Source organism: Bufo bufo, chromosome 1, assembly GCF_905171765.1.
Source record: "Bufo bufo chromosome 1, aBufBuf1.1, whole genome shotgun sequence".
NCBI classification, from domain to species: Eukaryota; Metazoa; Chordata; class Amphibia; order Anura; family Bufonidae; genus Bufo; species Bufo bufo.
Window position 1 is genome coordinate 757,341,872 of NC_053389.1, and position 25,081 is coordinate 757,366,952.

General features: G+C 47.1%; 1 protein-coding gene across 6 annotated transcripts in view; it reads right to left on the reverse strand.

The window, feature by feature from the left end:
• Positions 1 to 642: 642 nt before the first annotated feature.
• TGOLN2 (trans-golgi network protein 2) overlaps positions 643 to 25,081 on the reverse strand; it is a 51,502-nt gene continuing 27,063 nt past the window's right edge. For 2 of the 6 annotated variants that reach the window (XM_040414559.1, XM_040414560.1), the window contains exons 2-6: positions 16,978 to 17,222; positions 15,928 to 16,923; positions 15,619 to 15,870; positions 5,829 to 5,912; positions 643 to 2,267 (exon numbers count right to left, since the gene is read on the reverse strand). In XM_040414559.1, coding sequence (XP_040270493.1) covers positions 2,262 to 2,267; positions 5,829 to 5,912; positions 15,619 to 15,870; positions 15,928 to 16,923; positions 16,978 to 17,222 — 1,583 coding nt within the window. In that variant the 3' untranslated portion in view covers positions 643 to 2,261. The remainder of the gene's footprint in view (positions 2,268 to 5,828; positions 5,913 to 15,618; positions 15,871 to 15,927; positions 16,924 to 16,977; positions 17,223 to 25,081) is intronic. The other 4 variants (XM_040414564.1, XM_040414563.1, XM_040414561.1 and 1 more) reach the window with 4 other exon arrangements.

Sequence of the window (25,081 nt, forward strand, 5' to 3'; positions counted from 1 at the left end):
ACCACCATGTTTGACAGTGGGGATGGTGTTCTTTGGGTTGAAGGCTTCTCCTTTTTTACGCCAAATGAAGGAAACATCATTGTGATCAAACAATTCAATTTTTGTTTCATCTGACCATAACACAGAAGACCAGAAGTCTACTTTGTCCAGATGAGCTTTTGCAAAGGCCAAGCGAGCTTTTGTGTGCCTTATTACTTGCTGGTTGAATAAAAGTAACTTTAAGTAAAAATTTGGGCAGCACTGTAACTGAGTTCCCGTCCTGTGTCAGTTGGAGATCAGAGTGTTGGTCACATGACAAAGCTAAGGATCACAAGGGAGGTTATAACTCACAAATACAGTCACCGGTAAGAAAACCGCCTTCACTACGGCTTACATCATGTACCTTTCTAAGAAGTCAACATTTTTGTGGGAGTGCTTCTTTAAAGTTAAGATATATAGTATATATATTGAAGCCATTTTACTACCATCATGTGCACAAGCATTACTGCAAATGTCTACTTTATCAGGACCCCCTTTAAATGAGCAATTTTAACGAAACTATAGGAAAAGAGCATCTAGCGGCCCGCTCATTGGAGAAGAGGTCTCACAGTGGCTACGTGTATAGACAGATTATTGCGCTGCCCTAAAACCAACTGTTAAAAAGCAAAATTATTTATTTTAGTGCAAGTTACCATTTTATGACACCTATCTACCACACAACCAGCAGGTACATTATATATTGAATTCTCACTTTTTACATTTGTAAAACACAGGTTTTTTTTTTTTACTTTTGCAAAACACAGTTCTAAATTCTCTCTCTAAAGCGAAGAGTCGAGCGATTACTGAACCACATTTCCCATGATGCTCAGCAAGGGAACATCATGGTGGTCATAGGTCGGTAATAGCTCGAGTTGTGCAGATATCAAATATACAAAGTGAATCTGTCTATCCCTCCATATAAAGCCATAGATGAGTAATAGGAGAAAGCTCTGCCCTGAGCAGGATAAAGGTAAGGCTCTGTTCACATCTGGCATGCAGTGCTATACGAGTCTGGCAAAACAATGGATTTCTTGATGGTACTGGAGAGACCCTGATATAAGTTCATAAACCATGACACGGATGTGAACAAGACCTTAAATAACTCCCAGATAAAAAAAAATTCACCTGAAAAAGGGGGATGTTCTACCGCCTGAAAAGGGCTATTCATATTTAAAGTGCACCTGCCACGAGAAAGGCAAAAAGAGTTGCTCGGTTGGGGCTGCCGAGCCGACGCCATATGCCGCTGTCCCGCAAGACCTTACAGCTCACCCTTTAAACAGGGCGGCCTGTCTCCCTGGCAGGTACATCCTAAGGTGCTGGGCTGTCTCACCTGAAAACTAAGTGGGTGGATTCAATGACAATTAATGTATACAATAAGGGGGGGGGGGGGTTCCTAAAAAAAGTTACGTCATATAGCATAATTCTCTATAACATACAGTATATTACAAAAAGCATTTTTCCTAAGATCAGATAATCACCAAACAAAATTCCTTGAGTTGTTCTCTTCTGTCATACAGGGTCATTTTTTGGTCATATCTGTGCCTGGGAAAGCTAGGTGATGACCACTGCTAAGAGTGGCAACATCTAAAGCTTACCAAACACATTAGAAGTGCGTGTCAGGCAATTTCGGCTGAACCAGGCAACCATCTAATGTATATGTGGGCATCCAGACTCTTCTCTGAAGAAGGGTGATCAGGCAGTTGGATTTCAACATGCCCGATCCTTTTCTTCTCAGGAAGACTAGCTGATGGCAGAGGTGTTAAAAGTGATAGATGTTGGCCAGCAGCTATGTAAATGGGAGCTGTAATGGTGGCCGTGTCAACTGCCACCCAGCTTTCCTGGAAACAGACAGGGATATGACACAAGTCAATGACATCTGTAAGCACTTGACAGAAGAGGACCTTCTATTTGCTTGTGATTTGATGCTCTCACATTCTCACACATACATTACAATATATTTCTAGTGCCACTGAACGGTTATAACATTAGCGCTTCTCATACAGTACTATTTACTCGGATTTTGCAAAAACATTCCCGTCGACGCCATGACAGATCTAAGGAGACATTTGTGAAGGTGCAAATACAGCATCAGAGAGAACTTCCATAGACGGCAGCAAGTTCAGGTGGGTAATCTATAGGACCAGGGTGCCACTGGGTGCTAATTCACTGGCATTCATAAAAGTGGAGAGAAATCTGACAATTCTGCATGGCAACCTCCTAGCTGACAGGTGGCGCTGAAGACATCAAATCTGAAAAACAAAGCAGAAGAGTCATTCAGCTTCATAGATATGACCTCAAAATGTAATCCTATATACAGTCAGGTCCATAAATATTGGGACATCGACACAATTCTAACATTTTTGGCTCTATACACCACCACAATGGATATGAAATGAAACGAACAAGATGTGCTTTAACTGCAGACTGTCAGCTTTAATTTAACATAGTAACATAGTACAGAAGGCCGAAAAAAGACATTTGTCCATCCAGTTCGGCCTGTCATCCTGCAAGTTGATCCAGAGGAAGGCAAAAAAAATAAGGTGAACGGTGTAGGAATTACAACAGTTTGCATATGTGCCTCCTATTTTTAAGGAACCAAAAGTAATAGGACACTTGGCTTCTCAGCTGTCCCATGGCCAGGTGTGTGTTATTCCCTCATTATCCCAATTACAATGAGCAGATAAAAGGTCCAGAGTTCATTTCAAGTGTGCTATTTGCATTTGGAATCTGTCGCTGTCAACGCTCAAGATGAGATCCAAAGAGCTGTCACTATCAGTAAAGGAAGCCATCATTAGGCTGAAAAAACAAAACAAACCCATCAGAGATAGCAAAAACATTAGGCGTGGCCAAAACAACTGTTTGGAACATTCTTAAAAAGAAGGAACGCACCGGTGAGCTCAGCAACACCAAAAGACCCGGAAGACCACGGAAAACAACTGTGGTGGATGACGAAGAATTCTTTCCCTGGTGAAGAAAACACCCTACACAACAGTTGGCCAGATCAAGAACACTCTCCAGGAGGTAGGTGTATGTGTGTCAAAGTCAACAATCAAGAGAAGACTTCACCAGAGTGAATACAGAGGGTTCACCACAAGATGTAAACCATTGGTGAGCCTCAAAAATAGGAAGGCCAGATTAGAGTTTGCCAAACGACATCTAAAAAAGCCTTCACAGTTCTGGAAAAACATCCTATGGACAGATGAGACCAAGATCAACTTGTACCAGAGTGATGGGAAGAGAATAGTATGGAGAAGGAAAGGAACTGCTCATGATCCTAAGCATACCACCTCATCAGTGAAGCATGGTGGTGGTAGTGTCATGGCGTGGGCATGTATGGCTGCCAATGGAACTGGTTCTCTTGTATTTATTGATGATGTGACTGCTGACAAAAGCAGCAGGATGAATTCTGAAGTGTTTCGGGCAATATTATCTGCTCCTATTCAGCCAAATGCTTCAGAACTCATTGGACGGCGCTTCACAGTGCAGATGGACAATGACCCAAAGCATACTGCAAAAGCAACCAAAGAGTTTTTTAGGGGAAAGAAGTGGAATGTTATGCAATGGCCAAGTCAATCACCTGACCTGAATCCGATTAAGCATGCATTACACTTGCTGAAGACAAAACTGAAGGGAAAATGCCCCAAGAACAAGCAGGAACTGAAGACAGTTGTAGTAGAGGCCTGGCAGAGCATCACCAGGGATGAAACCCAGCGTCTGGTGATGTCTATGCGTTCCAGACTTCAGGCTGTAATTGACTGCAAAGGATTTGCAACCAAGTATAAAAAAGTGAAAGTTTGATTTATGATTATTATTCTGTCCCATTACTTTTGGTCCCTTAACAAGTGGGAGGCACATATGCAAACTGTTGTAATTCCTGCACCGTTCACCTGATTTGGATGTAAATACCCTCAAATTATAGCTGACAGTCTGCAGGTAAAGCACATCTTGTTCGTTTCATTTCAAATCCATTGTGGTGGTGTATAGAGCCAAAAATTTTTGAATTGTGTCGATGTCCCAATATTTATGTACATGACTGTATATAGGGTGACCGCAATGTGCCACACGTGGCTAGAAGGCCTCTTTCATGTGATTCCTGACCACCAAGGCTCTTGATCTGGTGCCGTCTGTTTTCTGTTTAATACAAATATGGCCGATGAACTTCAGAGCATACAGCGCCACCTACAGGTGAATCTGAGCAGGGCGGCTTTTACTCTCACTAAAAAGTGAAATTACAGACCCATGTATTGTTTCCGAATGAAGCAGTTTATTTTCGGCTTTGCCCTTCTCATGGCAGGGCTCCCCGTTCCAACAAGAAATCTTACGTAGCACCTGCCATCGTATGGGTTTTTTGAGACCTTCTGCTCGTGCCATTTTGGAGGGCAAAACCCTTACAAACAGATTTAACCACATAGGGAGCAAGCCGATTGTGGTCTTCAAGGGAACCCCATCACCTGGTTTGACGCCTCTAAAGTTCCAGCACGTAGTGATGCAGCTGGGGTTTAGTATCTTAAACCTACCTATATAGCAAACCTATCCGTCTCGGAAAGAATAGTAAATGAGAATTAAACATATCAGAAGAGTCCAGGACTCTTTTGTAGGCGCACTGCATTGCTGAGCTTAGTAAGGTATGTCTCGCTTCACTGTGCATTTGTCCCATGTGTAGTGCATGCACAGTGAAGTGAGGCCTACCCTCCTCGACTTCATCAGGACAGTGCTCAAGCGCCCCCATGGTTCAGGGGGGTGGAGAGTCCTGGACTCTTCTCCCGGTAATATCTATTTTCATTTACTATTCTTTGCAAGGAGGCAGGTTTGGGACCCTAAACCCCAGCTGAATAACAGCATGCTGGTGGATAGGTGGCCTCAAACTGGGTAAAAAAAACTTCTCTTTAAGGAACATGGGTATTTTTTGCTTTTGCTTCGCAGATTTCTATTGGCCGTAAGTTTTTGTTTTTTTTCACACCATTTTGGTCTGATCTTTGGCTACTTTCACACTAGCGTTTTAGTTATGCCCCTATGACGGATCTCAATACTGGAAAAAAAACACTTCAGTTTTGTCCCCATTCATTGTCAATGGGGACAAAACTGAACAGAACAGAACGGAGTGCTCCAAAATGCATTCCGTTCCGTTTAGTTGCGTTCCCATACCGGAGAGCAAACCGCAACATGTTGTAGTTTGCTTTCCATCCTGGGTTGCGGAGCAAAACGGATCCGGCATGACCCCCAATGCAAGTCAATGGGGACGGATCTGTTTTCTCTGCCACAATAGAAAACAAATCCGTCCCCCATTGACTTTCAATGGAGTTCATGACGGATCGGTCTTGGCTATGTTACAGATAATGCAACCAGACCCATTCATAATGGATGCAGGCGGTTGTACTATCAGTAACGGAAGCGTTTTTTACTGAACCCTGCCGGATCCAGCAAAAAGGCTAGTGTGAAAGTCGCCTTATCCAGAGCGACAGAGAATAAAACGAAAACATGCACAATGCTCTCCTTCCCCCGGTGTCTTTTCAGGTCTATAAATTCCCCTCCATGTCCCTTTTCTCCCACCCTCCATACTTGCTCGCAACCTTCATTGATTGATTAGTGATGCCTTATTAATGGCAGTGTGGCACTGCGTGTAACGTGTAGTATAGTATTACTCGGTATACCCTTGTAACAGAGGGCGAATGTCATTTATTGTACTCGTCTCCCAGTCCACGCTGTGTCACCGCATACGTTTTAGGATTCATTGTTGGTAAAGCCATTTGCCGTCAGACCTCCCTTGTAGAAGAATGATATGTTGTACTCCACATTCAGGTCACTCTCACCTTATGATCCAATCTCTGGTACTCCCCTGAATTTGGCCGCCTGCCACCTTTTGAGCGTCTTCCTTCAATAGCAAAAGCGATGATCTGAGAAAGGCAGGAAAAAAAATAAAAATACAAAAGGGGATAAAATGTCAAAAACATCGACTACACTCATTTCGGCACCATGGGGGAGATTTATTAAGACTAGCGCTTTCCGATATCCCCTGCGCTGCCAAAAGATGCGCCTAATTTATGACAAGACGCACGCCTCGTCATAAATGTAGGCGTATTCTCCTGCAGTATGTGTGCCTAACCAGAAATCTACGACTGCTCAGAGCTGCCGGAAATTTCTGGCTTCATTTACGCCTACATGAGGATAAATCTGTCAAAGTGCCTGGTCACGCCCCCTTCCAGAACAGTGGCTAGGACGGCGAAAAGTGGCAGATGCGATTTTTTTTTTTTTAAAAGTCGCACTTGTTAACGCCGCTTTTCAGGATCCCAGGGAATGATAAATCTCCCCCTATATGTTGCTAGTGATTATCGCTACAGGGGCTGCAGGCAGAGCTGGATGTCATATATAACAGTGACTGCATTATGGAGGAGTTCTGCAGAGCATTGCACAAGCAGGGAGAAGATCCTGTGTGTATCAGCAGTGTCATAGTACAGCTGGGACTTGTAGTCCTACACATACAACATGCTGCTGAGTCTTAGCTTAGTTCTATATTGCTGACCATCAGATTTACAGCGCTATATATTTTTTTTAATACCTCAGACAACCCCTTTAATGACCAGGCCAATTTTCTATTTTTGCGGTTTCATTTTTTTCCTTTTCACCCCAACTTAGATTCATAACATTTTTGTTTTCCCGCTTACACAGCATTATGAAGATTTTTTTATTTTTTTTGCTGGACGAGTTGTATTTTAATGGCACCATTTAATTCCTATATCTTGCACTGAAAAATGCTGAAATTAAAAACTGAAGAAAAAAAAACGCACTTCCACCATGGCTTTTGGGGTTGTTTTACAACATTGAATTAAGAAAAATAAAAAAAATAAAAATTCTTTGGATCATATTCGGACACCCATAACTTTTTAATGTTTTCGTCTACGGAGCTGCAAAAGGACTTGCTTCTTGCGATATAAGGCTACTTTCACACTAGCGTTCGAAGCGGGTCCGTCTGATGTTTCATCAGACGGATCCGCTCCTATAATGCAGACGTTTGCATCCGTTCAGAACGGATCCGTCTGCATTATAACTTAGAAAAATTTCTAAGTGTGAAAGTAGCCTGAGCGGATCCGTTCAGACTTTACATTGAAAGTCAATGGGGGCGGATCCGTTTGAAGATTGAGCCATATAGTGTCATCTTCAAACGGATCCCTCCCCATTGACTTACATTGCAAGTCTGGACGGATCCGCTCGCCTCCGCACGGCCAGGCGGACACCCGAACTCTGCAAGCAGCGTTCAGGTGTCCGCTCGCTGAGCGGAGCGGAGGCTGAACGCCGGCAGACTGATGCATTCTGAGCGGATCCGCGTCCACTGAGAATGCATTAGGGCTGGACGGTTGCGTTCGGGGACGCTTGTGAGAGCCTTCAAACGGAGCTCACAAGCGGAGCCCCGAACGCTAGTGTGAAAGTAGCCTGAGCCGTAGTTTTTATTAGGAGTATTTCAGGGTACATACGACCTTTTGATCAGTTTTTATACAAGGTGAACAAAAAAAATGGTGAATCACACATTTTTATTCCCGTTAAGGCATTCATCGCGCAGGAAAAATTGTTTTATATTTTTCATAGATCGGATATTTTAGGACGTGGTATGGGTATTTTTTTACTTTTATAAATAAAATTAGGAAAGGGTGTGATTCCAAGTTAAAGAGGTTGCCTCACTTCAGTAAGTAATAAAAACAGGCTTCGTTCAACTGTAGAACAAAAAATGGCGCACCATAGGGTAATAACGTCTTAAATGGGTAAAAAGTAGTATCTCCAATAAATGGAGGCTCACCTGGTAGAGTTGTGCTATATTAGGCCCAACTCTAATGTAGACATGTGTCAGGTTGGCATAAGCCCCTCACGACGGATGGTATGCAGCCCGGGATGAATACTTCTGTTCAGGGATGCCTGGAATCCCTCAGAAAGCCAGTAGTTCAATAGAGAAAAGGAATATCCCACGGCGCAAAAACCACCCAGTGGTTGGATTAGAATGAGGGTTCTTTTTTATTAAACAAGCGGTACAACGGGTTTCGGGGATATATTCAGAAAGGGGTCCTTATCTGTATCCAAAATATCTTTCATTATATCAAGGATTACTGTATTCCCTGAAATAGTTAAACACTAGTATTACTTTCTATCGATTGTATTTTTTAGCACCATTACGGTCATTGAAGTATCAAATGAGTTTCTTTTAGTCAGCTCTTCAATAGCATGATACGAAGGGACGAACCTCCCTCCTCCCAGCCAACCTTACACTCCCCCTCTCTGGAGGTGGCATCAGAATCTGGTTGCCGGGAGACGGGGGGTGACATACGCAGCCGCCGGATCACGTGACCGACCGCTGGATCACGTGACCGGCCGTCTCCTGATGCGGTTGCACTCTCCTTGCTGCCTCCAGCTGACGGAGGTCACATGCTGCGCACTAGGTCATGTGATCGGATCACATGACTCTCCCAGGTCCTGCGCCCACACAGGCTTCCCGGAACTATTACCCTCATGAGTAAACTAAGAATCAGAGATCGCACCACTCTGAGGGTCGATCTTATGACTATAGACCTAATGAGAACTGAACAAAAGAAATTATTTAAGTATGTACACAATTTCCCCCTTCCCTTTCCCAAGCTTTGAGAGCCTTCCTTTCCCGCCCCCTTTGTTTTTGGCGGTTTTTTACAAAGTATTTAAATGTATGCCATTTGCTTTTATGTATGCAAGTCATTTGTACCTGAAGAAGGGGTATATCCCCGAAACGCGTTGTACCGCTTGCTTAATCATCATTCTAATGCAACCACTGGGTGGTTTTTGCGCCGTGGGATATTCCTTTTCACTTCAGTAAGTGGCATTTATCAAGTAGAGAAATTTAATACCAGGCACTTACTAATGTATTGCGATTGTCCATATTGTCTCCTTTGCTGACTGGATTCATTTTTTCATCACATTATACACTGCTCGTTTCCATGGTTACAGACCACCCTGCAATCCATCAGTGGTGGCCGTGCTTGCACAATATAGGAAAAAACACAAGCCTATGTGCGCTCCCATGGTCCCGGCCACCAGAGAGGCTGACGCTTTTTCCTATAGTGTGCAAGAACGACCACCACTAATGGATTACAGGGTGGTCTGTAACCATGAAAATGAGCAGTGTATAATGTGATGGAAAAATGAATCCAGCCAGCAAAGGAAGCAATATGGAGAATCACAATACATTAGTAAGTGGCTTGTATTAACTTTCTCTACATGATAAATGCCACTTACAGAAGTGAGACAACCCCTTCTATTTTTACAGTATTTTTTTGTCCCCTTAGGGGGGCGTCTAACCGCATGTACCATAGACTGCTACAGAGTACTATTGCAGTATATGAGATTTTTACAGGCTGGCTGTTCAGTCGTGCTACAGCCGTGGTTTAAAGGGATCTGTCAGCAAAGCTTTCTACAGTGCTGCTCCACCCTATATCTCTCTCCTGTCTATTACCCTACCTGGGCTCTACATTCTGCCTACAGATGGAAGCGCTCATTGTTAGTGCGCCAGGAGCTGCGGTCCTGTCACTCACTGCTCAGCTCCCTGCGCTGTGTCTCTCCTGCACTGAATGATGAAGCAGGAAGCCTTCTGGTCCCTGCTCCACCATTCACCCTGCAGGCACGGATCACACTGCCAGCCTGTGTGGGAGAAGCCTGCAGCACCCCGGAAATCTGCATGTGCTCCTCCCACACAGTGCTGCAGAGCGATCTGTGCCTGCAGGGTGAGAGCTGGAGGGGATCTGATCATCAAGAACGGGACAAGGTGAGTAGTTACTGTGTTTTTTGTTTTATTACAGCAGAGGGCATTACTACTATACAGGGGGCACAGCGGGCTTAACTACCATAACGGGGGCACAGAGGGCTTTACTACTATAAAGGGGGCACAGCGGGCTTAACTACTATAAAGGGGGCACAATACTCATTACTACTGTAAAGGGGGCACAGAGGGCATTACTACTGTGAAAGGGGCACAAAGAGGACATAACTACTGAGAAGAGGGCTTAATGAAGGGATAAGTCCTTTAAGGGGAACACAATCTGGGCATAACTACTGTGAAGGTTGTACAATGAGGGGATAAATACTGTGAGGGGGCACAGTGTGGGCATAACTAACGTGAGGAGGCACAATGTGGATATTATTAGGAAGCAAATATCTGGACATAACTACAATGAGGGCAATACTACTGTGCGGTAGCACAATTTTTCAAACACTTCCCAACCATCTATACACAATAAACATCCTGTGCGGTCGGGTTTATCTCCAATTGGACATTTTGAAACTATTTTTCAGAGATTGCAGCTGCACGCTAATCGTGCAGCTACTGTGTGAGGGGCCCGCTGTCCGTGACCCCAGAGAGAAGGCAGGGACCGTTCCTGGGTGTTCCTGCCTTCTAGATCGCTGTATGAAGTTAAATGTACCCCAGAGGTCTTGTATGACCGTATGGGGGACACAGTCTAAAATTAAAATAAATAAAAAATAGTGTTTTATTAAAAAAAAATTCTCACATGTAAAAAAAAATTCCTCAATTAAGTCATTTAAAAAATAGAAAAAATTAAATAAAAATAGACATATTTGGTATTATTGCTTCCATAACGACAGGATCTATAAAATTATCACATGATCTACCCCATCAAGTGAACATTGTAAAAAAAAATAATAATAAAAAAAAAAAATATATATATATATATATATATATATATATATATATATATATATATATATATATATGACACCAAACAGCTTTTTTTCACCTCCCAAAATTTTTTTTTATAAAAAAGCGACCAGAAAGCCAAATGTACCCCAAAATGGTGCCAATAAAACCTACAGCTTGTCCCACAAAAAATAAGCCCTCATGCAGCTCAGTCAACAAAAAAATAAAAAAGTTAACGCTCTTAAAAACCATGACAGGAAATTCAAATTCTTTCCCTCCTGAGCCCTGGAGTATCCCCAAATAACAGTTTACGACCACAATTGGGGTGTTACTGTATTCAGGAGAAAGTAGGTAGCAAATTGTGGGGGGATATTCTCCTGTTATCTTATGTGAAAAAGAAAGTTTGGGCCTAAAGCACAATTTTCTTGTAAAAAAATAAAAATAATAAATTTTTCATTTTCATAACCAAGGATTATAAATTCTATGAAATGCCTGTTGGGTCAAAGTGCTCGCTACACCCCTTAAAAATTCCTTGGGTGTTGTAGTTTACAAAATGCGGTCACTTTTTGGGGGTTTTCACTGTGAGGGTACCTCAGGGCCTCTTCAAATGCAACATGGCATCCAAAGACCATTCCAGCAAAATCTGCCCTCCAAAAATCATATGGCCGCTCCCTTGCCTTTCGGGCCCTGTTGTTAGTCCATACAGAGGTATATGACCACATATAGGGTGTTTCTGCAAACTGCAGAATTAAGGTAATAAATATTGAGGTTTGTTTTGTTGTTAACCCTTGATGTGTTACAGGAAACAATTGATAAAAAAAATGGAAAATCAGCAAAAAAAAACTTTTTACATTTAACCTCTATTTTGCTTTAAAGGGGTTGTCTGGGTTTAGAGCTGAACCTGGACATACCCCCATTTCACCCAGGCAGCCCCTCTGACTTGAGCATCGGAGCAGTTCATGCTCCGATGCTCTCCTTTGCCCTGCGCTGAATCGTGCAGGGCAAAGGCATTTTGTGGAGTTCCGGTGACGAACCGAGCTCTCCTTAGGGCTGCAAGGAGAAGGTTTCCGCCCAGCAGTGAGCCCGGTGACATCACCGACACTGATGGGCGGGCTTTAGCGCTGCCCTAGCCTGTAAGGCTACATTCACACGTCCGTGGTGTGTTGCGGACCCGCAAATTGCGGGTCCGCAACACACCAGCCCGTCACCCCCATAGAAATGCCTATTCTTGTCCGCAAGCTGCGGACAAGAATAGGACATGCTCTATCTTTTTGCGGAGCTGCGGAACCAAAATCGGGGGCGCGCTCCGCTGCGGCTGCAGACAGCACACTGTGTGCTGTCCGCATCCATTCCGTCCCCATAGAGAATGAATGGGTCCGCACCCGTTCCGCAAAATTGCAGAACGGATGCGGACACATTTTGCGGACGTGTGAATGGAGCCTAAAACGGCTAGGGCAGTGCTAAAGCCCGCCCATCAGAGCCGGTGACGTCACCGAACACACTGCTGGGGGGAAGCCTCCGCCTGGCAGTGTGTTATTGTAAGTAAAAGAGCCCGTGCCCTGCGCGATCTAGCACAGGGCAAGGGAGAGTATCAGGGGGGCTGCCTGGGTGAAATTATGGGTATGTCCGGGTTCAGAGCTGAACCCCTTTAATTCCTGTGCAATACTTAAAGGGTTAACAACATTTCTAAAACGAGTTTTGAATAATTTGAGAGGTGTCATTTCTAAAATGGGGTATTTATGGGTGGTTTCTATTATGTGAGCTCCTCAAAATGACTACAGAACTGATCTGGTCCTGAAAAAGTAGATTTTGAAAATTTTCGTAAAAATTTTAAAAATTGCTTCTAAAATTCTAAACCTTATAACTTCCTAAAAATATAAAATTACATTCCAAAAATGATGCCAACATAAAGTACACATATGGGGAATGTTAATTAATAAGTATTTCATGAGGCATCACTATCTGTCTTACGCCTCATGCACACGACCGTTGTTGTGTTCCGTGTCCGTTGTTCCGTTTTCCATGATTTTCTGAGGACCCATTGACTTTCAATGGGTCCGTTGAAAACTCGGATAATGCACAGTTTGTCATCCGCGTCCGTGATTCCAGTCCGTCAAAAAAATATGACCGGTCCTATTTTTTTGACGGACAACGGTTCACGGACCCATTCAAGTCAATGAGTCTGTGAAAAAACACGGATGCACACAAGATTGGCTTCCGCGTCCGTGGCCGTAGGCTACTTTCACACAGACGGATCGCAGATCCGTCTGCATAAAAGCTTTTTCAGAGCGGAGTTTTCACTTCGTGAAAACTCAAATCCGACAGTATATTCTAACACAGAGGCGTTTCCATGGTGATGGGGACACTTCAAGTTAGAATATACTAAGAACTTTGTACATGACTGCCCCCTGCTGCCTGGCAGCACCCGATCTCTTACAGGGGGCTGTGATCTGCACAATTAACCCCTCAGGTGCATTGTGCGTATCATAGCCCCCTGTAAGAGATCAGGTGCTGCCAGGCAGGAGGGGGCAGACCCCCCTCCCCTGTATTTAACTCATTGGTGGCCAGTGCAGCCCCCCTCCCTCTCCTGTATTTAACTCATTGGTGGCCAGTGCGGCCTCCCCTCTCCCCCCCCCCTAACTAAAATCACCCCCGCCATCATTGGTGGCCAGTGCAGCCTCCCCTCTCCGCCCCCCCCTAATTAAAATCACCCCCGCCATCATTGGTGGCCAGTGCGGCCTCCCCTCTCCCCCCCCCCCTAATTAAAATCACCCCCCCATCATTGGTGGCCAGTGCGGCCTCCCCTCCCCCCCCCTAATTAAAATTACCTCCCCCCATCATTGGTGGCAGCGGAGAGTTCCGATCGGAGTCCCAGTTACTTAGCAATTTTAAGAAGCATTATACTTACCTGCGATGTCTGTGACTGGCCGGGCGCTCCTCCTACTGGTAAGTGACAGGTCTGTGCTATAGGCAATGCGCCGCACAGACCTTTCACTTACCAGTAGGAGGAGCGCCCGGCCGGTCACAGACAGCGAAGGTAAGTATAATGCTTCTAAAATTGTTAAGTAACGATGGCAACCAGGACTGCAGTAGCGTCCTGGTTGCCATGGTTACCGATCGGAGCCCTAGCGATTAAACTGGGACTCCGATCGGAACTCTCTGCTGCCACCAATGATGGGGAAAGGTGATTTTAATTGGGGGGGGGGGGGGGGGAGAGGGGAGGCCGCACTGGCCACCAATGATGGCGGGGGTGATTTTAATTAGGGGGGGGGGGAGAAGAGGGGAGGCCGCACTGTCCACCAATGATGGGGGAAGGTGATTTTAATTAGGTGGGGGGGGTAGGCCGCACTGGCCACCAATGAATATAATACTGGGGAGGGAGGGGGGCCGCACTGGCCACCAATGAGTTAAATACAGGGGAGGGGGGGGGTCTGCCCCCTCCTGCCTGGCAGCACCTGATCTCTTACAGGGGTTAATTGTGCGGATCACAGCCCCCTGTAAGAGATCGGGTGCTGCCAGGCAGCAGGGGGCAGTCATGTACACAGTTCTTAGTAAATTCTAACTTGAAGCGTCCCCATCACTATGGGAACGCCTCTGTGTTAGAATATACTGTCGGGGTCTGAGTTTTGACGATCTAACTCAAATCCGATGGTATATTCTAACAGAGGCGTTCCCATGGTGATGGGGACGTTTCAAGTTAAAATATAGCATCGGATTGGAGAAAACTCCGATCCTATGGTATATTAACTCCTGACTTTACATTGAAAGTCAATGGGGGACGGATCCGTTTGCAATTGCACCATATTGTGTCAACGTCAAACGGATCCGTCCCCATTGACTTGCATTGTAAGTCAGGACGGATCAGTTTGTCTCCGCACGGCCAGGCAGACACCAAAACGACTTTTTCTTCATGTCCGTGGATCCTCCAAAAATCAAGGAAGACCCACGGAAGAAAAAACGGACACTGATCACGGACCTACGGACTCCGTTTTTGCAGACCTTAAAAAAAACGGTTGTGTGCATGAGGCCTTAAAAGCAGAGAGATTCAAATTTAGAAAACAGTGATTTTTTTTACAAATTTAACTTTTGGATTTTTTTTTATAAATAAAAGGTAAAACATATTGACTCAAAGTTACCATTAACATGACGTACAATGCATCATGAGAAAACAATCTCTGAATGGTTTAGATAAGTAAAAGCGTTCCAAAGTTAATACCACATAAAGTGACATATGTCAGATTTGAAAATCAGGCCTGGTCAGGAAGGGGGCAAATGGCCCGGTCTGGAAGTGGTTAAAGTATTGAAGGGGGTCTGGTGCCAGAGAAAGAACCCGTCCCGGGTGCCAAACACCTAAGGCTTGCCACTGTCTGACAGCGTTTTTCTCTTCTCTCACTATAGAAAACACATACATGCTTGGCTGAACCAAGATTTAGGACTACTTTTTTAGTTAAAGGGGTTATTAAAAAATTCTCCCCTATATGCCGGGCCTCTCACACTGATGTACTTAACTGGCTGCCCGCTCCACCGCTGCTGCTTCTCCCCGTGGGTGGATGAACAGGGACCATCCTCCCTAGCATAGCGGGTGATACTAGGGAGGCTCGTTCCAGCCTGCCATTGGCTTCTCCGCCCCCCCCCCCACTGGATGTTTTCATCCGCGCACGGGTAGTAGCAGCAGCGGCGGAGCGGGCAGCCAGTTAAGTACATTCAGTGCGAGGGCCCGGCATATGGGGGAGCAGTTTTTAGTCTCGGATAACCCCCTTAAAAAGACGGCAGAACTGTTGTATAATGCAAGCACTCTGATGCAGGGACCTCACTCCTATCATCTGAATGGCTGATTAGTCTATTCTGACGTAATGTCTGATTTTTATTTTGAATGTTCCCTCTGAAATATAAAGTGCTGCAGAATATGCTGGTGCTATAGACAGATTGCTATTTACCTTGCGTTTGTTGTGGTAAGCAATGTACAGTGCAGCCACAAGGATAGCCGAGGTAACCAGATAAGCAAAGAAATGGCTGCTTTCAGACTCCTCTTGGAAAACACTGTTCTCTTGATTTCCAGATGGACTTTTTTCTTGTTGATCTGGAATGTTGTTATTCACATCAGACTCCAAATTCATGTCAAGTACACCATTATCTTCATTATCTTCTATTTCATCATCGTCCTCTGGCTGTGTTTCTTCATTATCCTCCTCCTGGGTCTCCCCCGCTCCAGGTTGCTCCTCGGTTTCCCCCGCTATAGGATGCGCCTGCTCCTGGGTCTCCCCCGCTTTAGGATGCGCCTGCTCCTGGGTCTCCCCCGCTTTAGGATGCGCCTGCTCCTGGGTCTCCCCCGCTTTAGGCTGCGCCTGCTCCTGGGTCTCCCCCGCTTTAGGCTGCGCCTGCTCCTGGGTCTCCCCCGCTTTAGGATGCGCCTGCTCCTGGGTCTCCCCCGCTTTAGGATGCGCCTGCTCCTGGGTCTCCCCCGCTTTAGGATGCGCCTGCTCCTGGGTCTCCCCCGCTTTAGGATGCGCCTGCTCCTGGGTCTCCCCCGCTTTAGGATGCGCCTGCTCCTGGGTCTCCCCCGCTTTAGGATGCGCCTGCTCCTGGGTCTCCCCCGCTTTAGGCTGCGCCTGCTCCTGGGTCTCCCCCGCTTTAGGCTGCGCCTGCTCCTGGGTCTCCCCCGCTTTAGGCTGCTCCTGCTCCTGGGTCTCCCCCGCTTTAGGCTGCTCCTGCTCCTGGGTCTCCCCCGCTTTAGGCTGCTCCTGGGTCTCCCCCGCTTTAGGCTGCTCCAGCTCCTGGGTCTCCCCCGCTTTAGGCTGCTCCAGCTCCTGGGTCTCCCCCGCTTTAGGCTGCGCCTGCTCCTGGGTCTCCCCCGCTTTAGGCTGCGCCTGCTCCTGGGTCTCCCCCGCTTTAGGCTGCGCCTGCTCCTGGGTCTCCCCCGCTTTAGGCTGCGCCTGCTCCTGGGTCTCCCCCGCTTTAGGCTGCGCCTGCTCCTGGGTCTCCCCCGCTTTAGGCTGCACCTGCTCCTGGGTCTCCCCCGCTTTAGGCTGCGCCTGCTCCTGGGTCTCCCCCGCTTTAGGCTGCGCCTGCTCCTGGGTCTCCCCCGCTTTAGGCTGCGCCTGCTCCTGGGTCTCCCCCGCTTTAGGCTGCGCCTGCTCCTGGGTCTCTCCCGCTTTAGGCTGCGCCTGCTCCTGGGTCTCTCCCGCTTTAGGCTGCGCCTGCTCCTGGGTCTCTCCCGCTTTAGGCTGCGCCTGCTCCTGGGTCTCCCCCGCTTTAGGCTGCGCCTGCTTCTGGGTCTCCCCCGCTTTAGGCTGCGCCTTTCCCTCTACAAGTGGTGCCTCCTCCTGGGCGTTTCCTGGTCCCTTCTCCTGATTCTGCTCTGCTTTAGGCAGTGTTTTTTCGTCATGTTTCCCATCTGCTTGGGACTTTACTGCTTGAACTTGGGACTTTCCTGCTTCAGACTGGCTCTTGGCTTGGGAGTCCTCTGGCCGGGGATTCCCTGCATTAGTCTTCAAAGGCGTCTTGTCATCAAGGCTTTTATCAGGTGGATTTAAAGGTGCACCTGTTGAAAGAACATGACAACATAAGAATATATAAGAAGCTGCTCACTGATCTTTCCATCTTTATAATAGCCTCTAAACACATCAGACACATTCTGGCCCTGTATGTGAAAGACAGCATAAAATCTAATCTAATACAAGTTAGCGAGACCAATTTAGAGTCAGTTTGGGTTACCTTGCAGCTTGATAATCATAAAGGTAACTCGTGTAGGTGCGATATATAGACTACCTGGCCAAGTCAAAGAATTAGATGATCTACTAGCTGAGGAAATAGCTAAAATGACATTGAAAAGGGAAGTTATCATTATGGGAGACTTTACTCTACCTGATGTAAACTGGAAAACCAAAATAGCAAGTTCTGCCAGAAGTACAGATATTCTAAATTCCCTACTGGGATTATCTCTACAGCAAGTAGTTGAGGAGCCAACCCGGAAGCAGGCTATTTTAGATTTAGTATTCACAAATGGGAATTTGGTATCTGATATTACTGTAGGGGAAAGCTTGGGATCTAGTGATCACCAGTCAGTGTGGTTTACTATAACTACAGAGTCACACCACACAAAAACAAAAGTTTTAGATTTTAGAAAAACTGACTTCTCTAAAATTAGATTAGTGGTATACGAGTCCCTATCAGATTGGAACAGTTTCAATGGAGTCCAGGAGAAATGGGACTATTCAAAAGTAGGGTTGTTGCGGGTGTCGAAATTTCAATACCCAATCGATACTTTTGTCCCGGTATCGATAGGATACCGGGATTTCCATTTTTTCGATACTGGGCTGCTCTGCTGCGCAGTCTAGTATCTCTGAACATGAGCGTGCTGCTGTCAGCGCGCTCATGTTCTCTCAGCAGCACAGGGGAGAAGGAAGCAGTCCTCCCTCCCCCTGTGCTGCCACTGCCACCAATGAGAAGAGAGGGGCGGGCGCACTGCGCGACCAATGATACGACTTTTCCTACACAGAGCGGCGCCCAGCAATGTCCCAGCACTTACCATTATTCATGGGCGCCGCTCCGTTCGCCAGCTGTGCCCCATTACTGTCTCCTCTCCTGTTCCATATGCTAATTACTATCGGAGCGATGGGGAGGAGACATCAGCTTCTCTAGTGGGCGTTCCTTCTCCCTGGCTGTAGCGCTGTCCAATCGCTGCGCAGGGAGTAGGAACGCCCACTAGAGAAGCTGATGTCTCCTCTCCATCGTTCCGATAGTAATTAGCATATGGAGCAGGAGAGGAGACCGTAATGGGGCACAGCGGGCGAACGGAGCGGCGCCCATGAATAATGGTAAGTGCTGGGACATCTCTGGGCGCCGCTCTGTGTAGCCTAATACTTAAAGTCTGGACCCAGGAAAAGTAGTCTTTAACACATAATACAGGAGGCGGGTGCCGGCAGCAGAATCACATTGCCGGTACCCTGCCCCTGACAGGGAGCTGCGATCAGCGGCAGTTAACCCCTCAGGTGCGGCACCTGGGGGGTTAACTGCCGCTGATCTGCCAGTACCTGCCTCCTGTATTAAGGGGTAATTATCATTGGTGGCGCAGTGCCCCCCCCCCCCCCCTCAACCCCCCACCCCATTAAAATCATTGGTGGCCCAGTGCGCCGGCCCCTCTCAAATTTTTAAAAAGGAAAAAAGATATTAAGTATGAATCACCCCCTTTCCCAATTTCACATATAAAATGTATAAATAATAAACATATCACATATCGCCACGTCAGAAAAGTCCAAACTATTAAAATATAAAAAAAATCTATTCGGTGAACGCCGGAACAGAAAAAATAAATAAAAACTGCGCGATTCGCCATTTTTTAAAATGCAGAATGCACGTGGCTTTTTTGGTTTATTTTTTTCACATGGTATCGAGTATCGCAATACTTTTTCATGGTATCGAAAACGAATCAAAAATTTGGTATCGCAACAACTCTACTTAAAAGTGGCACTATTGAAGGCAACAGATAATTGCATTAGGCTTGTCAGTACAAGCAAAAAAAGGAAGAGACCACTGTGGTACTCAGCAGAAGTGGCTAAAATCATTAAAAACTAAAAGATAGCATTTAGTAATTATAAAAGAAAAAAAAACACGAGGATGACAGGAAAATTTATAGGATTAGGCAGAGAGAGGCCAAGCAAGTTATAAGAGCTTCTAAAGCACAGGCAGAAGAGAAATTAGCTCAGTCAGTGAAAAATGGCGATAAGGCATTCTTCAGATACATAAATGAATAAAGGAAACTAAAACAAGGAATTACCAAATTAAAAACAAAAGAAGGAAGGTATATGGAAGAAGATAAAGAACTAGCTGACTGCCTCAATGAATACTTCTGTTCAGTTATTACAAAGGAAAATGAAGGAAAAGGACCTCAGTTAGGAATGAAGATTAATGAATCTTTTGATGCATGTGTCTTTACAGAGGAAGAGGTTCTAAGTCAGCTGTCTAAAATTAATACAAATAAGTCACAGGGGCCTGATGGGATACACCCAAAGCTATTAAAAGAGCTCAGCGGTGAACTAGCAAAACCATTAACAGATTTATTTAACCAATCACTGGTAACAGGAGTCGTCCAAGAAGATTGGAAATTAGCAAATGTTTTGCCCATTCACAAAAAAGGTAGTAGGGAGGAATCGGGCAACTATAGGCCAGTAAGCCTGACATCAATAGTGGGGAAATTAATGGAAACCATACTTAAAGGGTTTCTATCACTTCGTTTCACCTATTTAGCTTTCAGACACTAGCGATCCGCTAGTGTCTGCTTTATCTAACCATCCTAATATAAGAGCTTATTGTCCTGCCGTTTAGCTAAAAAAATAACTTATATAGATATGCAAATGAGCCTCTAGGTGCTATGGGGGCGTGATTAGCACCTAGAGGCTCCGTCTACCTTAACAAACTGCCGCCGCCCAGCGCGTCCCTCCAGCCCGCCCATCTCCTCCGTAATGCGATGCTCCTCGTATTCGGCGCATGCGCAGTGAATGTCTGATCGCTTCCCTGCTCAGACATCTCCACTGCGCCTGCGCCGATGACGTCATAGTGCTCCGAGGAACAGGCGCAGTGGAGATGTCTGAGCAGGGCAGCGATCAGACATTCACTGCGCATGCGCAGAACAGAGACGCGCACAGAGAGGATCGCTTCAGCTGGAGATGGGCGGGCTGGAGGGACGCGCTGGGCGGCGGATGTTTGTTAAGGTAGACGGAGCCTCTAGGTGCTAATCACGCCCCCATAGCACCTAGAGGCTCATTTGCATATCTATATAAGTTATTTTTTTAGCTAAACGGCAGGACAATAAGCTCTTATATTAGGATGGTTAGATAAAGCAGACACTAGCGGATCGCTAGTGTCTGAAAGCTAAATAGGTGAAACAAAGTGATAGAAACCCTTTAAGGAGAGGATTGTGGAACATCTAAAATCCCATGGATTGAAAGATGAAAAACAGCATGGATTTACTTCAGGGAGATCATGTCAAACTAATCTTATAGATTTTTTTGATTGGGTCACTAAAATAATAGATGGCGGAGGTGCAGTAGACATTGCATATCTAGACTTCAGTAAGGCTTTTGATACTGTCCCACATAGAAGGCTTATCAATAAATTGCAGTCTTTGTGATTGGACTCCCATATTGTTGAATGGATTAGGCAGTGGCTGAGGGACAGACAACAGAGGGTTGTAGTCAATGGAGTATATTCAGACCAAGGTCTTGTTACCAGTGGGGTACCTCAGGGATCTGTTCTGGGACCCATATTGTTTAATATCTTTATCAGCGAAATTGCAGAAGGCCTCGATGGTAAGGTGTATCTTTTTGCTGATGACACAAAGATTTGTAACAGGGTTGATGTTCCTGGAGGGATACACCAAATGGAAAAGGATTTAGGAAAACTAGAGGAATGGTCAAAAATCTGGCAACTAAAATTTAATGTTGATAAGTGCAAGATAATGCACCTGGGGCGTAAAAACCCAAGAGCAGAATATAAAATCAGTGATACAGTCCTAACCTCAGTATCTGAGGAAAGGGATTTAGGGGTCATTGTTTCAGAAGACTTAAAGGTAGGCAGACAATGTCACAGAGCAGCAGGAGACCATATCTCCAGAAGGATATTGATACTTTGGAGAGAGTTCAGAGAAGAGCTACTAAACTAGTACATGGATTGCAGGATAAAACTTACCAGGAAAGATTAAAGGACCTTAACATGTATAGCTTGGAAGAAAGACGAGACAGAGGGGATATGATAGAAACTTTTAAATACATAAAGGGAATCAACAAGGTAAAAGAGGAGAGAATATTTAAAAGAAGAAAAACTGCTACAAGAGGACATAGTTTTAAAATTAGAGGGGCAAAGGTTTAAAAGTACCGTATTTTTCCCCCCAAAAAATGGGGGGGGGGGGGGAATGCCCCTGCGTCTTATGGGGCGAATGCTGACATTTTAACATCGCTGGCTGCGATGTACGGTTTGTACGAGCGAGCGGGGGGAGGGACTGGGAGGAGGAGCTGGGGGCCGGCAATAGCGGCGGGGCGGTGCAGTCACTGTACTATAGCCCTGCCCCGCCGCTCCAGTGCTGCACAAATATAATGTGTCTTATTCAATTAAAAGTTATTACACATGCCCCCCCAACTCCTGTAGTACCGTACATCCTAATAGTTTCTGTACAATGCCGGCAGGCAGGCCGGGCGGGCGGCAGCGTAACTCCCTGATGTCACGTGCCTGCGCAGCCTACTTTATGAATGAAGCAGGCGACGCAGGCAAGTGACGTCAGTGAGTGACGCGCCGGCCGGCCGCCCGGCCTGCCTGCCGGCATTGTACAGAAGCTGTTAGGAAGGATGTACGGTACTATTAAAAGTTGGGGGGCATGTGTAATAAGTTTTAATTGAATAAGACATTTAATATTTGTATACTGGGGCGGCGTGGGGGCGGGGATCTGTGGATAACATCCGTGGATGGCACAGTTAAGGGGTAGGGGTCTGTGGATGGCACTGTTATGGGCTGGGGGGGTCTGTGGATGGAACTGTTATGGGGTGGGGGTCTGTGGATGGCACATATATAACAGTGCCAGCCACCGATCCCCCCTGTAACAGTGCCAGCCACCGATCCCCCCTGTAACAGTGCCAGCCACCGATCCCCCCTGTAACAGTGCCAGCCACCGATCCCCCCTGTAACAGTGCCAGCCACCGATCCCCCCTGTAACAGTGCCAGCCACCGATCCCCCCTGTAACAGTGCCAGCCACCGATCCCCCCTGTAACAGTGCCAGCCACCGATCCCCCCTGTAACAGTGCCAGCCACCGATCCCCCCTGTAACAGTGCCAGCCACCGATCCCCCCTGTAACAGTGCCAGCCACCGATCCCCCCTGTAACAGTGCCAGCCACCGATCCCCCCTGTAACAGTGCCAGCCACCGATCCCCCCTGTAACAGTGCCAGCCACCGATCCCCCCTGTAACAGTGCCAGCCACCGATCCCCCCTGTAACAGTGCCAGCCACCGATCCCCCCCTGTAACAGTGCCAGCCACCGATCCCCCCTGTAACAGTGCCAGCCACCGATCCCCCCTGTAACAGTGCCAGCCACCGATCCCCCCTGTAACAGTGCCAGCCACCGATCCCCCCTGTAACAGTGCCAGCCACCGATCCCCCCTGTAACAGTGCCAGCCACCGATCCCCCCTGTAACAGTGCCAGCCACCGATCCCCCCTGTAACAGTGCCAGCCACCGATCCCCCCTGTAACAGTGCCAGCCACCGATCCCCCCTGTAACAGTGCCAGCCACCGATCCCCCCTGTAACAGTGCCAGCCACCGATCCCCCCTGTAACAGTGCCAGCCACCGATCCCCCCTGTAACAGTGCCAGCCACCGATCCCCCCTGTAACAGTGCCAGCCACCGATCCCCCCTGTAACAGTGCCAGCCACCGATCCCCCCTGTAACAGTGCCAGCCACCGATCCCCCCTGTAACAGTGCCAGCCACCGATCCCCCCTGTAACAGTGCCAGCCACCGATCCCCCCTGTAACAGTGCCAGCCACCGATCCCCCTGTAACAGTGCCAGCCACCGATCCCCCCTGTAACAGTGCCAGCCACCGATCCCCCCTGTAACAGTGCCAGCCACCGATCCCCCCTGTAACAGTGCCAGCCACCGATCCCCCCTGTAACAGTGCCAGCCACCGATCCCCCCTGTAACAGTGCCAGCCACCGATCCCCCCTGTAACAGTGCCAGCCACCGATCCCCGCTGTAACAGTGCCAGCCACAGATCCCCCCTGTACCAGTGCCAGCCACAGATCCCCCCTGTAACAGTGCCAGCCACAGATCCCCCCTGTAACAGTGCCAGCCACAGATCCCCCCTGTAACAGTGCCAGCCACAGATCCCCCCGTAACAGTGTCCGTCATCCACAGATCCCCCCCGTAACAGTGTCCGTCATCCACAGATCCCCTCCGTAACAGTGTCCGTCATCCACAGATCCCCCGTAACAGTTTCAGTCATCCACAGATCCCCCGTAACAGTGTCCGTCATCCACAGATCCCCCCCGTAACAGTGTCCGTCATCCACAGATCCCCTCCGTAACAGTGTCCGTCATCCACAGATCCCCTCCGTAACAGTGTCCGTCATCCACAGATCCCCCCGTAACAGTTTCAGTCATCCACAGATCCCCCCGTAACAGTTTCAGTCATCCACAGATCCCCCGTAACAGTTTCAGTCATCCACAGATCCCCCGTAACAGTGTCCGTCATCCACAGATCCACCCGTAACAGTGTCCGTCATCCACAGATCCCCCGTAACAGTGTCCGTCATCCACAGATCCCCCGTAACAGTGTCAGTCATCCACAGATCCCCCCGTAACAGTGTTCGTCATCCACAGATCCCCCCGTAACAGTGTCCGTCATCCACAGATCCCCCCGTAACAGTGTCCGTCATCCACAGATCCCCAGTAATAGTGCTATCCACAGACCACCATTAGTTCCAAACCCACCAAAAGCACACCTTTTGGTTAAAAATATTTTTTTTCTTATTTTCCTCCCCAAAAACCTAGGTGCGTCTTATGGGCCAGCGCGTCTTATAGGGCGAAAAATACAGTAATTTCAGGAAGTATTACTTTACTGAGAGAGTAGTGGATGCATGGAATAGCCTTCCTGCAGAAGTGGTAGCTGCAAATACAGTGAAGGAGTTTAATCTCTTGGGGAAACAGGGTGTACAGGTACGCCCTGATGTCCCGGTACTTAAGGACACAGGGCGTACAGGTACGTCCTGTGTATTTCCGATCACCGCCGCGCGGCGGGTGGTGATCGGAACAGAGTGCCTGCTGAAGTCATTCAGCAGGCACTCTGTGACAATGCCAAGGGGGGTCCTGTGATATCAAACATGTGTAGCACAGCCCGCGGGCAAATAACAATGAGGGCTGCGGGGGGGTTTAAAATGAAAAGATGTGTCCTTTTGAAGTTTTCATTACGACCTGATCTATGAAACAATCATGTTACTTTCCCCGCGCGGGGAACGCCATAAAAAATAAAAACTATGATGAAATTTTAATTTTGCCCACCTTACTTCCCAAAAAGGTAATAAAACTGATTAAAAAAAAGTCGTATGTACGCCAAAATGGTAACAATAAAATCGGCACCTCATCCCGCAAATTCTATGGCTCCCATCCCATCCCCTCCATTCCGCCTGGCCTGAAGCTTTAAGAAGCAGCAGAGCGGCGCAGGAGTCCAGGAGATCGCGATTATATCACTGAGACCTCTTGCGCCGGGTCTCGCGAGATGACGCGATGACGCGGCGCAGGAGGGCAGGGTGATTTGTTCCTGACCGCCTGCGCCGGGACGCCCAAGAAAAGACTACAAGAGGTGATGAAGAGAGGCGAGTATTATTTTATTTTTAATGTAATTACTGGGGGCCAAATGGAG